At 37.3% G+C, this 15,856-nt stretch overlaps 1 protein-coding gene across 5 annotated transcripts in view; it reads right to left on the bottom strand.

The window, feature by feature from the left end:
* Positions 1–15,856, bottom strand: part of VPS13A (vacuolar protein sorting 13 homolog A) — a 256,968-nt gene that overhangs the window by 113,662 nt on the left and 127,450 nt on the right. For all 5 annotated transcript variants that reach the window (XM_025931580.2, XM_086685038.1, XM_025931583.2 and 2 more), the window contains 3 exons: positions 14,232–14,536; positions 6,586–6,733; positions 3,619–3,769 (listed from right to left, as the gene is read on the bottom strand). In XM_025931580.2, the coding sequence (XP_025787365.1) occupies positions 3,619–3,769; positions 6,586–6,733; positions 14,232–14,536 (604 nt within the window). The remainder of the gene's footprint in view (positions 1–3,618; positions 3,770–6,585; positions 6,734–14,231; positions 14,537–15,856) is intronic.

Below are 15,856 nucleotides of genomic sequence, written 5' to 3'. Positions count from 1 at the left end.
GATGCTCAACGACTGAGCCACCCAGGAGCCCCGCATCTTTTCTTTTTTGACCCACAGGTTATTTGAAAAATGTTTAATGCCCAAGTATTTGAAGCTTCTCTGACATCCTACTTCTACTCATTTCTAATTTAATTCCATGTGGCCAGAAAATTTTATGGCCTCCCAGGGTGGTCTATCCTTGTGAATATTCTAAGAGCCCTTTTAAAAGAAGTACATTCTGCAATTGTTGAATGTAGTATTATATTAATGTCAATTTTGTTAACAGTGTTCAAATGTTCTATATTCTTTCTGCTTTTTGTCTATATTCTATTAATTACTAAGAGTGGTGTGCTAAATACACAACTATGATTCTGTATAGGGGTATTTCTTCCTTTTGTTTTGTCAATTTTTGTTGCAGACATTTTGGAACTCTGTTATTAGGTACAACAGATTTAAAGTTGTTAGAACATCCTTGCAAATTGGTTCCTTTACCATTATGAAAAGAAAAAAAAGCATTTATGAGACAATCAGGAGAAAATGAAGCCTACCAGGATATTTTCATGGTTTATAGGGAGTATAGCCATTTTTTAGGGGTGACAATGTTACTCTGACTACATTTAAAAAGTTCTTACTGCTTAAAAACCAATTGAAGGTAGACCATCTAAGATTTTCTTTAAAGTCATTTAGTGGGATGGCAGTAGGGGGAAGAAAAAGCAGAGTTACAGCAGTAATAAAGACAGTCACATGATACTAGTTGTTGAAACTGGGTTGATGAGTACCTAAGAGTTGTTTACCTTATTCCTTCCACCTCAGTGTAGGCATAAATTTCAAGAAAATGATTAAAATAGTAATATATTCACATGTCTATTTTTTGTTTCATTTTGGACATGATCTCTACACTCCCCACTATTTTAAGTCCTTACCACTTCCTCTATCCGTCCCATCTTCTTCTTTTCCTGCTTTGATCAGTTATATCTCCATTTCCATGTTAACAGAGTTAATAACATTTACATTCTTACTTACATAATTAAGTCTTCAATGTGTTAACTATGGCTATGTGATAATTTTCAATGAAGAGAGTAATAGTATATTATTAACACTTCCTCTACTGCTATATCACAACTAGTTCATCTCTCAAAAAAGAAGACTCTTTTCTCATATTCTAACAGTGGCTCAAAATCATGCAAAATGTAAATCCACTTCACTTCTGGCCCAGACTGTATAGTAGAGATATCTCCCTTCTTAAGAACCAAAAGCATGTCTTCCTTTCCAAATATCACTTATTTATCTAATTAAGCCCTCATTCTATATACTACATGAAATTCATGCTGTTTTTCTTTTTTAAAAGACATTCTGCCATTTCTTACAATTTTTCTTAAGGCATTCTGAATTCCCCTTTAATGAAAACCAAGAACTTCCTAGCCCAATCAAACAGATAATTTTGGGATTCCTTTTCAATGTACTCGCGAGTAGGCCCATTGTTTTCAGATTCCCATGTTTTCCTTTTTCCTGGATTCCTTGTTTGTTTTGCTAGATTATATTTCAAAGTAATTTCTTGATGAATGAGAATGAAGTAAACTTTGAGCCACTAGAAATTTGAGAATTATTGTGTTTTCACATTTCAAGGTTTGATCATATATGGAATCCTAACTTCAAAATCATTTTTCTTAGACATAGGACTATAGTACTTCATTGTCTTTTATCATCCATCTACCCCATCCCATCCAGTTTTGTTCAGGGTAATCTGATTCCAGTAACTCTTTTTCCAAGCCCCTAGTAAACAGCCTGCTTTTTTTCTGAAACTATAAATCTTACCTTTGTGGTTCTAACATTTCATGAAGATATGTGTGCATGGGCAGTCTTTGTTTATTCAATCTGCCTGACAGTTGTTATGTTTTTTTTATATCCAAGAATTTATTTCACTATTTATTTAGCTCTGGAGATTTTCTATTATTTCTTTCAAAGGTTCTTCTCTTCCATTTTCTCAGTTCTTCTCCTAACATACTTATTATTCTGGATTGCAACCTTTGACTAAAGGTCTTTTTTTTTGAAGTTTATTTATTTTGATGGGGAGGTGGGGGAGGGGAGAGAACGAGTGAGCACGAGCAGGGGAGGGGCATAGAGAGAATCCCAAGCAGTCTCTGTACTGTCAGCACAGAGCACAATGTGAGGCTCCATCTCACAAACCATGAGATCATGACCTGGGCTGAGATCAAGAGTCAGATACTTCACCAAGTGAGCCACCCAGGCACCCCAAGGTAATTAAAGGTCTGTCATTCTTTTTAAAAAAATTTTTTTTCAACGTTTATTTATTTTTGGGACAGAGAGAGACAGAGCATGAACGGGGGAGGGGCAGACAGAGAGGGAGACACAGAATCGGAAACAGGCTCCAGGCTCTGAGCCATCAGCCCAGAGCCTGACGCGGGGCTCGAACTCACGGACCATGAGATCGTGACCTGGCTGAAGTCGGATGCTTAACCGACTGCGCCACCCAGGCGCCCCAAGGTCTGTCATTCTTAAGTTTTATCTCATTTTACATTTCTATGGTTTATTTTTCCTCAGCGTCATGGGAGCTGATTTTACATCAACTATATATTCCAACTCAGTATTTATGTTTTAAATTCATGCTTAGTGCATTTGTTCTGTTTCAAAATTTCACCATATTTTTGGGTTCCAAGAACTCTTTCTTATCTTGAGAGGGGGGCAGGTCGTGATGGTAGGATTCAGTTTCTATATTCTCAAAATCCTCTGATTATGAATTAGAGTTAGTTTTGTTTGTTTACATTCTATACTGTTACCTCAATTATTTCTCTTTCACTCAGAAAATAGTTGTCATCTTTGTTTCTTTTATGCTTTGGTTCTTGCTATTTCCTTATTCTGACTATGAATATTTTAACAACAAAGGACTAGACTGGTTATACTACTCAATAAGGATAGAGTGTCCTATAATGTTATAAATGTAGGGTTGTTTTTGTGTTTCCCTGACTGGAAAAGTTGTGTATTATCTCAGGGCTTTGCAAGAGTGGATCTAGTGGACTAGTAAGTTCCATTTTGAGGTAGGTAGGTTTGAGGATACCCCAAAATGACAGAATGTGAACTTTTTTCTTGTGAAGCATATAATCATCCCAGCCCTATAAGACCCAGTCAGGTTCCACACAGCACATTAAATCCAACATTAGATGCAACTGAGTTATATTTCCCTCTGCTCTGCTCCACCGATCTATCTTGCAGATATCTGCTGAAATTCATCATTTATCAGTGACTGTTCTCTCTCGACATCCTTAATATTTTGATACTAATATAAAATATCCCATCTGGGATATAGGCTGCACTAGGAACAAGGGAAAAGAGGAGGATGGTGAGAAAAACTGAAAAAAGGACATATAAGGCAGTAGGTATAACAAGAATAAATACTAACGAATTTTGTCACAACACGATTAGGAATTTTGATTCAAAGAAAAAAATCAACAGAATGTCTACGAACAGACAATTTAGAGATACTCAATTTAGAGAACTTAGAAAAGATCTATAAATCTTGTTTTCCAAAAACTCAAACTAGAGAATGGAAAGAAGGATAAAAGACGAAAAGTAGGGGTTGGACATGGGGAGGGGAGGGCTAATTTGAAGTTAAGAACATACCTTCTAAATGGTGTGAAGCATTACTAGCTCCACTAGTAATACTATGTTCATCTTTTACTCCTGCAGGTGAGGCACCATAACCTTCTTCATACCATACATTACCATGTAATGTCTTAAAAATAGTTGTTAAATCTTCTTGACTAAGAATGAACTGTGAAGAAAAGATTTGCTTATTTTAACATTACTACTTTACGTAGTTCAAAATTTTCTTCCACAGAAAAGCCAAGTGTTTCATTTCAATCCTCTACAAGCCAATTTTTTAATGCATTAGATATTTGTACTAACCGAATAATACTGAGTTTCCTAAATGACCATGTGATTTTTAGTACCTTGTGAAATATGGAAATTAGATGTCAATTCCAATGAAATTATGAATAAAAGTTTTTTGTTAGGCATATACCAATTAACCTAATAATTTAAAACCTTTCAAATGAACTTTCACCTTTACCTAGATACTCTGCATTTTTTGGGTTACTAAGCACCTGTATTTACAAATGCAATTTAATCAAAAATACTGACTTGTATCATGAAAAATAGTTCAGTGTTTTACATGAATTATTTCCTTTGAACCTAACAAAAGCCCTCGGTATAAAAAATATATCCTGACTTTATATAAAAAGCTGAGGTTTAATGGTCAAATATGATACTTAAATCCACTTAAAGAACTCATACAGTCACTCAAAACCCCATGTGTTGTGAATTTAGCCTAATATCACCAACGTAAGATCTGTATTGAAAACTGTGTTAATTCAATGTCAACTTGGCTAGGCCACAGTATCTAGATATTTGGTCCAAAATTATCCAAGATATTACATATATGGTACGCATATAGAATATGTACCTCATGCACAGACCATCTATAAGTGCCCAGCTGCCTTCTGGGGCAGACCAACCAGTATGAAACTGGGTCTTCATGATCCACCTGAATAGTTAACAACTGTTACAGTCTACCTCAGGGGACCACATGTTTGACCCCTCCTGAACTTCATCCTCTGTGTCAGGGAGAGGTTAAAATCGAGTCATCAAGAAGTCAGTCTACCACATCCAGACCAAGTGTAAACACACACACACACACACACCCTTTGATTATGTTTCTCTGAAGAACTGTAATACAATAGCAATTATGTAAAAAAAAAATTATGTAAAAAAAAACCCTTTGAGTTTTAAGTTGATATACTCAATCACCTCAAGGAAATAATTTTAACACCACAAAATTTAACACTTTTGTTTGTACTAGGATTCCTTTGACTGCATTTCAAAGATGATATGCTAATCTAGTGTTTTAAGATTAAGTCCATGTGTATCTTATTCATGCTATTTATGCTGTGCTTTTCTTTTTCATTTATTCATGACATCTTGTGTTTATTACATACCTGGTATTACAAAAATAGTATGTTCATATAAATTAATAAGCTGAAGTTAAATATGACAACTACATCTAAACCTCATCTTTCAATTAGTACATGTATATATCAAATGCCCCCCAAAATAGTGGTATTTGCAATCTTCACTCTTGAAAACAGCTCAGTGCAGGAAGTCAGAAGAATTACAAGGATTCCAGGACCGCTGGACTATGGCTCCTACATGTCAGGACAGGCTATCTTGCCACCCCCAGAAGTCCAAGAAGTCAAAAATCAGAGGCTGCAGTACTTAGTCTAGATGTATGACAGTAACTGATTCCAACCTTTCCCTGAACCAGGAGGGGTCAAATATGTGGACCCAGGGCCATACCTGCTACCTATTCAGGGGGATCAGGGTAGGGGAAGACCCAATTTCATCTGCCCTAGAAGGCAGCTGGGCCTTTACAGATGGTCTACAAAGGTTCATCTGAACATTCTGCATGGATCTTCCTAGAGAAGAATGGAACAAAATGGTGTCCCTGCTGCCCCCCAGAGATCTAACTCAGGCCACTCCCAAGATCTGTGCAGTAAGCTGGGTGAACCATGCTACTTAATGTTTTAAAAGTTTTGATCTGTTGTCTTAACAATATAGAGAGACTTCAATTTTCATCTTAAGAAAATACTTTCCATTTGTAAGTTAGGGAGTCTATATGATCTTATACACTATGAGCATAAAGATTTTTCACTTGAGATGATGTTTTAAACGCGAAATGTATTTCTGAAATAAAAATCTGAAACCTTTAAAAATGATGATTTTCTCTTTTTGAATACAATTTTTATAGGGAAAAATAGAAAGGAAATTGGAGGAGGAAAGAGGATTTGTTAAGTAGGTTTCTTAAAGTAACCTTCCAGACAGAGTATGTGTTGCCGTCACTTCAGCAAAGCATGTGATACAGTTGACTTCCATCCAGCCAAGAGGGAAAATACAAATTTTGGATAGTTATATTAGAGAGCTGTGAAGCACTATCAAGCAACAGGGAAGTAAAGTTACGCAAATGACCCATTTGCCATTTTCATTATCAACCTCTTCCATTTCTTCTAGGACTTTCTCTAGGCTATTTCTTATGTTGTCATGGCTTTAAATACCATCTAGGTGCTGATGACTTTAAATTATTATTTCCAGCTTAGACTTCCCCACTAACTTCTAAATTAATATACCCAACTGACTACTCACCATATCTAATATTTGTTTTCTTTACAGAATTTACCACAGCTTATAACTATTTTAGGTACATGCCTATGCACTTTTTAAAAGTTTAACTATCACACCTCTAGATCACCATGACCACCGACCCTTGGTACTAGTTAGGTTCCACGAAGCCAATGACAATGCCATAGCTTCTTTGCCACTGTCTCCCCATATACAGCCTAAAACCTAACACAGAGTAGTCACTCAAATGTTTGCTGAATGAATGAATAGAGAACATTCAATGAATTCTAATATAGCTACTATTACAACTTTGACAAAGTTGGTCAGTATGTAATATCTACAACCAAAATACCTTATGTTCCCAAGAAATATTTTTAACACACAAAATGGAAATAAATAAGCATCCAAAAAACTCACCTCCATGGGCTTTAGCTGAGCATTTACATTAAAACAAGGAACCTCCTGGTACCATTCCCAAGATAAATTTCGCTCAACAATCACCTCAAGATTTAATGGCAGTAGCAGATCCAGTACTTCCTGGTATGTATCATCAATAAATTGAGACCTGTAAGTAGAAATAAAATTGTTTTGTTTCATATATACTCAGAGGAGTAAAAAATAATTTTTACCATTCTATATACAAATAGAAAAAAATCAGTAATTTGTGTATGAAGAGAAGAATAAAATCTACCCAGCTCTCCAAGTCAAAATGACAGTACATCCCACTGTAAACATAGATGATTTTTTTTGAGCTCAAGTGTTCCATATTATAGAGAAATCTATTTTTAAAATATGATTTTACAATGTTAAAAAGTGCCAAAATATATGTTGGTATAGTAAACCCTTAAAATGAGAACTATCTCCATACGTTTTTAAAATTATTTTTAGTTAAAATTCCAGTATCATTAATACAGGTATAAATACAATACAGGGATTCAACAATTATATATATGACTCAGTACTCATCATTTTAAGTCTACTCTTAATCCCTTTTGCCCATTCCCCCATCCACCTCTAGTAACCATCAGTTTGTTCTCTACAGTTAAGAGTCTGTTTTTTCCTTTGTTTCTTGAACTACAGGAGCGAAACCCTATGTGTTTGCCTTTTGCTGAATGACTTCACTTAGCATTTTCTCTTCTAGATCCATCCATGTTGTTGCAAATGGCAAGATTTCAATATTTTTATGACCCATCTTCCACCATACACACACACACACACCCCACTTCCTCTTTATTCATCAAATGATGTACATTTGAGCTGCTGCCTTAATTTGGCTATTATAAATAACGCTGCAATAAACATAAGTGTATCTTTTCAAATTCATTTTTCATATTGTTTGAGAAAATACTCAGAATTACCAGATCATATGGTAATTCTTTAATTTTTTTTTAACGTTTATTTATTTTTGAGACAGGGAGAGACACAGCATGAACAGGGGAGGGTCAGAGAGAGGGAGACACAGAATCTGAAGCAGGCTCCAGGCTCTGAGCTGTCAGCACAGAGCCCGACGCGGGGCTAGAACTCACGGACCGCGAGATAACGACCTGAGCCGAAGTCGGCCGCTTAACCGACTGAGCCACCCAGGCGCCCCTCTTTAATTTTTTTAAATGAATCTCTATATACTGTTTTTCACAGTGGCTATACCATTTTACATTCCCACCGACAGTGGACAAAGGTTCCTTTTTCTCCACACTTTCACCAACACTGGTTGTTTCTTGTGTTTTTGATTGTTACCATTCTGACAGGTGTGTGGTGATATCTCAATATGGTTTTGATTTTCATTTCCCTGATAATGAGTGATGATGAGCATCTTTTCACGTGTCTGCTGGCCATCTGGATGTCTTCTTTGGAGAAATGTCTGTTCATCTCTTCAGCGAATTTTTTTTAACTGTGAGAGTGTGTGTTGAGTTGTAGAAGTTCTTTATGTATTCTGAATAATAACCCCTTACCAGATGTGTCATTTGCAAATACCTTCTTCCATTCATAGCTGGTCTTTTGGCTTTCTTGATTGTTCGTTGGGAAGATTTTTATTTTGCTGTAGTTCCAATAATTTATTTTTGCTTTGGTTTCCCTTGTATGTAACTGTTTTCTCTTTTCTTTCTGCTTTTAAGATTCTCTATCACTACTTTTTCTCCATTTTAATTACTATGTATCCTGGTGTGCATCTCCTGGGGCCGATTTTGTTGGGGGCTCTCTGTGCATCCTGGATCTGGATTTCTGTTTCTTTCTCCAGATTTGGGAAGGTGGCAGCTATCATATCTACAAATTTTGTCACCTTTTTACTCTCTTCCCCTTCTGGGTTCCCTAGGATACAAATGTTATTATACTTCATGGTGTTACTGAGTTCCCTTAATCTACTTTCATTTTTCACTATTGTTTTGCTCTGCTTGATTGCTTTCCATTGCTCTGTCCTCCAGGTTGCTGATCCATACTCCTGCTTCCTCTAGTCTATTTACTCCTCATATATTTTAAACTTTAGTTATTGAGTTATTAATCTCTGATTTTTTAAATGTTTTCTTCCTCTTTATTAAGAGTCTCACTGAAGTCCTCTCCTTTTTTCTCAAGTCCAGTGAGTATCTTCATGATCATTACTTTCAATGGCATCCTCTATCAGGCATATCATCTCCATTCTGTTTAGCTTTTATGCTGTGATTTTATTCTTTTCTTTCATTTGGGACTTACTCCTCCGTCTCTCCACTTTGTATCTCTGTTTGTATACATTAAGAAAGTCAGCTATGGGGCACCTGGGTGGCTCGGTAGGTTGGACGTCCGGCTTCGGCTCAGGTCATGATCTCGTGATCACTGAGTTCAAGCCCTGCGTTGGGCTCTGTGCTGATGGCTTAGAGCCTGGAGCCTGTGTCTCCCTCTCTCTCTCTCTCTGTCCCTCCCCCCGACTCACACTGTCTCTTGGTCTCAAAAATAAACATTAAGAAAAAATTAAAAAAAAAAAAAAGCTGTGTCTCCTGCTCTTGAAAGTAGTGGCTTTATGAAGACAAGGTCCACATGGTGTCCGGCAGTGCAAGGTCCCCTGTTCATCAGAATGTGGTGCTTAAGGAGTGTCCTCTATGTGTTGTATGCCCTACTACTGCTGAGCTGTGTTTGCCTTCCATCCAGTTGCCTGAAATGGTGCTCTTTGCTTGTTGTGGGCAGAGTTTGGTACCTGTGTTGTTAGCGGTCCGGTATGGGGCCACCCTGGGGTTGAGGTGGGTCAGACCAAGTGTCTGGCAGAACAGTGGTAGCACTGAACCACAGGGGCCTCTCCCTGTGTTGTCCCCTGACAAGTTTTGTTAGTGGGTGGAGCCTGCAGTCGGACGAGATGTCTGTGCCTGGCCCACTGCTGAGGCCAGAGTTGAACTATGTGGTTATTTCCCCTATCCCCGTCACAGGAGTCACTTTGGAATGGGGCTGCCCCCCGCCTTCAGGGCTGCTTGCACAGTGGCAGACCTGTCCCACCTCTTTGGATGGACGCCTGCCAAGGGCACGCTGGAGAGGGCAGGTCCTCGGGAGAATGTGCGGGCAAAGTGCGTGGTGTCAGCAAGGTCTGTGCTCATCTGCTATGGGAGGGATCTCCAGCCAACCAGGAAAACTGCCCAGCGAGGATGATGGGGGTGGGTCTACAGAAGCGTGTGGCAACAGGACACACTATAAACAAGCTAGGTGGGGAGTGCTTGCATTGTGCTGGTTCCCACAGGTGCTCATGTACCTATCAGGGGAGGGTAAGGGCAATGGTCAGCTTTTCTGTTCTTGCGGATTCCCAAAAACTCCTATCCCTTCTGCACAAGACTTGAGGTTAGTAAATAAATCTCCTTCCTGTTTACCCTCAGTGTTTTTCAAACTGCTGCTTCTGTGCAAGGGGGCTGTATGTTGTGCTGTCTCTTAGAGGGTGGGTACTCCATTTCCCATTGTGCCCTGGCTCTCCCAGAGCCGAACCTGAATTTTTAAAGTTCCAGGTGTTAAGCCCACTGATAGTAAGAACTTGCTAAATTTACACCCCTGTAGTTTTCAAAGCCAAGTGTTATGGAAGATCCATCTTCCCGGTGCCTGCGGAGGTACCTGCTCCTTTCCCTTCTCCATGCCTACAGGTGTCCCGCCCTCCTACTGACAGCCTCATGGCTGAGTCTGGCTCCCCACCTTGTCTCCACCCTCTTTGACGTGGCCTCTTTTCTACATTTAGCTGTGGAGTCTGTTCTGCCAGTCTTCAGGTCTTTTTCTGGGTTATTTATACTGATGTGGGTATTATCTAAGGGTATCCATGAGACAAGGTGAACCCAGATCTTCCCCCTCTGCCTTCTTCTCTGGAAATTCCTCATATGCAATTTTAATAGGTGCATGTTATATGACTATAATATAACTTTAACCTTCCATTGTTGAAAGTTATGTTGCTTTTATTTTTTCAGTATAAATAAATACTTGGATCAGTACTTTTGTACCTATTTTTGATTAACTTTCTTGTTCTGGACAAACTGTAAGAAATTAACATTAATTGCTGTGTCAAAAGATTACTTCCTTAAAAATATTTGCCTTATCAGTGTTACTCAGTATCTGGGATAGATACTTTTCCTATGTGCTCCCACATTCTATTTTATATACTGTATTTTAATAGTTTATTGTCTTGTCTATAGTTTCGGTTAGAAATAAAAGCTTCATGATGGCGCCCCTGTGCGGCTCAGTTGGTTAAGCATCTGACTCAGGCGCAGGTCGGGATCTTGTGGTTCATGAATTCGAGCCCCACATTGGGCTCTCTGCTGTCAGCATGGAGCCTGGAGCCTGCTTAGGATCCTCTGTCTCCCTCTCTCTGACCCTTCCCCGCTCATGTTCTGTCTCTCCCTCTCTCAAAAATAAACATTTAAAAAAATAAAGAATAAAATCTTCCTGAAAAAAGGGGACTACTTCATCTCAATCTATGCTGTATTGCCAGTCCTTGGCTTAGATAATTGCAGTACGTCATATGCTATACAATTATTTGCTGAAATAAGAAGACAGAGTGTCACTTTGTCTGACACCTTAGTTGGGAACACAGGTTTTGGAAGATCAACACTTCTCATGGATATGCACACGCAGAAATAACCGCAAAAGTGTCATGTTTATTGATTTTGGGGTTACGTATAACTTTTAGCGAATGGGCAAGTTCACACATATGGTATCTAAGAATACTGCAGACTGACTGTATATGTATGTATGACTGTAACACACGTACGTGCAGATGGTCAATTGCTGCTTACCTTTCTATTCTCTTTATTTTAATCATTGTAGTTTATAATACATTTTAGAAGTATTTAGTGCAATTCTATATATTTTAGTATTTTAGTAGTACCTCTAATGTTATGATGTCTCCATTCCCCACCTCAAAATCAATGTATACAAACTGACATCTTTATAATATTAGATCTAGGAAAATATTCTCTCCACATTTATTCAAGATTTCTTTCTGGCCATGGGTTAAGGTCTACAACTTTCCTTATAGAAGTACTATAAGTATCTTTGTAAAAATTTTACATTGCGATTAGTAGCTTTGCAAAAAAATGATTTCAACACAGGTTGTCACAAAAATAAAATACTTATTTGTCTTTATGTGCTTTTCTATGAAGCTGAAACCAAACTGAATTTCCAAATATCAAGAACTTGAAAATTATTTCAGGGAAAACCTGTAACTGTATAACTAAGTAATTCTATTCTAGAAATTCATCTGCAGGAAATGAATTATCCTAACGACATGAGTAGGATGTCATGATAGGAATAATTGTAACGTTATTTATAACAGCAAAAAAAACTCACAATCAAATTAACTTTTAAACAATAGGCAACTAATTTTTAACAGAATAAAATGAAGTATTTAGAAATAATTTTGTACTCAAAATAATATGGAAAAATATTTATAGCATACTGTTAAGGGAAAAAAATGTATTTATGATGCAAAATATATAATTCTTCTTTTACTTAACATATATGTGCAGAAATAATGAACTAGAAGAAACATACCAAACTATTAATAGTACTTACCTCTGGGTGGTCATATTTTTCTGTTCATCCTAATACCATTTTATGTTATGTCTTCAGTAAAAAGTTAACTCATTTTTGGACATAAAAATAAATATTTTTAATGCTCTAAAGATATTTAGTAAACTCTTTTCAAAGCAGATAATCTATTTGTAATATAGATTCACACCTGATTTACATGTACCATTTCTTGAAATCAGGCAAGATGTGATTTTAGATACATATTCTCTTTTAGTAAATTTAGACTTTTATACAGTTTAAAAGTTAATGAGCCATCTGAAGTTTAAAGTGTCTCTATGTATCTATAGCCTATTATTAAAATAAAAGTCTCTCACCTCAATATTTCCCTGTGATTTTTGAATTCCCTGGGCTTGGCCGAACAAATCTACATTTTCCAATGTCTTCACTAAATGTATCACTGTAACCGAAACCTGGCTTTCCATGGAGCTCTATTAAATAGGGGCCAATTTTTCTCCAACGTCTTATTCATCTCAGCATTAAGAGACAGAAGTCATTTTCCTTAGTTTGTAATGATACTCAATTCTCACTCCTATCCTTTTAAGAATATCATCATCCAGACTTAGCACTTTCTACTCTTGCTTTCCTGTATCAACTAGTCAGTGCTTATTTTTGAAGACTTTAAGATTGATGAATTTCCAGTTTATAAACCTCTCTCTACGTTCTTTTACTCTTTATGTACCCTCTTATCTTTGATTTCTTCTGTCTCCATTATCCATCAACATGACTCTCAATATTTAAAAATCCTGTCCCACTTTGGTCACACCTGCTTGTTAAAAATTCAGTCTTGCCTGAATCCGACACCAAATATCAAGTACTACATGAAAAAAATTATCATGTACTCTTAATTCATGGTTAACAATGTCAACAGAGTCCTCAACATTGTCTCAACATATCTTCCTGGAATGCCTCCCATCTCTCTGCCTGCCATTTCTTAGTCTCTTTTGAGAAATATATATGCCTTGTGTATTGGCATTCATCAGGATTCTGTCCCGTATGTCCCACTCTACAAACTATGTGATATCACTTGTTCAGTGACTTTAATAGATAGCTAAATATTACTGAGGACACCCAAATCCGGAAGTCCAAACACTCTCCTAAAATCTACACACATACATTCAAGTGCCTTCCAATCTTTTTCTATAGATCTCTATACCAAAGTCAGACAGCAACTTCCAAGTTACTTTACTCACTAGAGAACTCAATGTCTCCACTCAACTGTTTTTTCTGCATTGTTCTATCTTATCTCGGTGAACTGCATTATTACCAAATAACAAATTTTGTAAGCCTGCAATCTGGAGTCAAATTTCTCTCCTCAAACTCTGACATCCATTCAGTAATCTCTTACTATATATTCTACTTTTTAAATTTCTCTTAACTGGGTAGTTCTCCACTACCTCACTTCCCTACCCTAGACAGCATCACATATAATTCTTATGGAAATCGCACCAGTAGTTAGTAAACCACTCTTTCAACCTCTAGTGTTGTCTCCTTTTGACCTGTTTTCTACAACCCATCTAAAATCTAAGTGTGATCCCATTTTTGTGCATCAGCTCATTACTTTCATTAAAGAACAGCTACCTTGACAATGAAGTAGAAACTGTTTATTCATCCTTTGTAAAGATTGCGCATCATAATACGTCTTGTTCCCAGAAGAGTGCCTGGGATACGCGAGGTGCTTAAATTTCTCCTTCCATCCAACATGAAATAATATAAACCGAATTTATCACACTGCCTGAAACAACTCATCTCCTTCACCAAAAAAAACTCACACAAAAAACATTTAAAAATGATTTTCAAGACACAGAACATCAGACAACAGTCATTCCTGAGAGATAAACTGTTTAGTCTTCCTGGTTACCTAAGGAGCATTTTTCAAATACTATGTAGGTTTTCAAAAAACTTGCACAAGAGAAATTCTCAAAATTAGTATAGTTATAATAAAATAAAATCTCCCTGTAGATAGAAGACTCCGGATATCAAAACCTCTCATGTAAAAAGTCTGAAAAAGACTGCATTCTCCACAAATGTACCTAAGAAAAGCTTACCTGTATAGTCGCATTTCACTCAGCCTTATTGTTATCAAATCAATAATGGGTGGGGGGTTGCTCTGGCTCTCTTTTATTATATGGAATGTATTTGTCATTGTAATTAGTCCAAAATCAGCAACAAAAACATTTTCAGAAACTGGAGACTGTGGGATGACCACCACTGGGGCTTTGATGTTAACATCCAACGACATTCTAGAACTCCTCTGTGCCAGTTCTTTTACACCAGTAGCCGCCATTCCTGCTGCCTGAACAGTAGCCTCAGCCAAAGCTTGTTTAGCCGCTTGAAAATTATCTATAAAAGCCTAAAAGGTAACAGAATTATATTATTAAGGTTACCATTAATGAATGTTAATGTTAAATGCATACTGATATTGATGATCTTACTTCCGTGAGAAACATTTTTTCTCGGTACAACCAAGCATTCTTTTATCCAAGTCTGGTTATCTGTACTAAATCTCAATATTCTCCACTGAAAACTGAGAAACAGTAAGATACAGATACAGAAACAATAAAACAACAAAAATTTTGTCCCGGGAAAAAAGTTAACATGTAGATATTGCAAGGTTTCAGTGATATACCTACTACCCTTATTAACATACTTTCCCTAATGGCTAAGCAATCACACTGTATTCTCCTATACAACCTCAAAGGACAGACAGCTTATTTAAGTTTGTAAACTACAAAGTAACTTGAAAAGTAAGAAAATGTCAAGAACTCTGTAGTTTTTGAATTCTGACCTCTAGAAAAAATATTTCAGTGACATAAAATGTATCTAGAATTATACCTAATTTCCAAACAATTTGTTTTCAGTATTTGTTTCCAAACAATTTATTTTCAGTAATTTTTTTTAAACAGAAGGGTTTTTTTTAGCTTATTTATTTTGAGAGAGGCAGAGCCAGGGTGCACAGGGGAGGGGCAGAGAGCAAGGGAGACAGAGAATCCCAAGCAGGCTCTTCACTGCCAGTGCAGACATTGAAGCAGGGCTCGAACTAAGGAAACCAAGATCATATAACCTGACGCTGAAACCAAGAGTGGGACACTCAACCAAGGCACCCAGGCACCCGTATTTTCAGTAATTTAAGACTAAAAGGCCATCACAACAGGGCTCAGGGACATAATGAGGCTGAGTTATAAAGATAAATTAGAGGGGCTCCTGGGTGGCCCAGTCAGTTAAGCACCCAACTCTTGATTTCGGCTTAGGTCATGATCTCATGGTTCTTGAGAGACCAAGCCCCGCACTGGGTTCTGTGCTGACCGTGCAGAGCCTGCTCAGGATTCTCTCTTTCTCTCTCTCTGTCCCTCCCTTGCTTGTGTCCTTTCTAACTAAATAAACTAACAAACTTAAAAAATAAATCAGAAAAAAAAAATTAGAACAGGAATGCTTGTTCATATTTACTATTTGAGTATGAAAACACACTACAAGCTACAGGAAAAATTGCACTGTAATCTCAAAAAGATCACAGGGGTGCCTGGGTGGCTTAATCACTTGAGTGTCTGACTCTGGCTCAGGTCATGATCTCATGGTTAGTGGGTTTGAGCCCCATGTCAGGCTATGTGCTGACAGTGCAAGAGGCTGCTTGGGATTCTGTGTCTCCCTCTTTATCTCTGCCACTCCCCAACTT

The sequence above is a fragment of the Puma concolor genome, chromosome D4, assembly GCF_028749965.1.
Source record: "Puma concolor isolate L17-30 chromosome D4, mPumCon1.1.hap2, whole genome shotgun sequence".
NCBI classification, from domain to species: Eukaryota; Metazoa; Chordata; class Mammalia; order Carnivora; family Felidae; genus Puma; species Puma concolor.
Note: the sequence above shows the minus strand (reverse complement) of the source record. Positions and strands in the feature narration are given on the sequence as shown.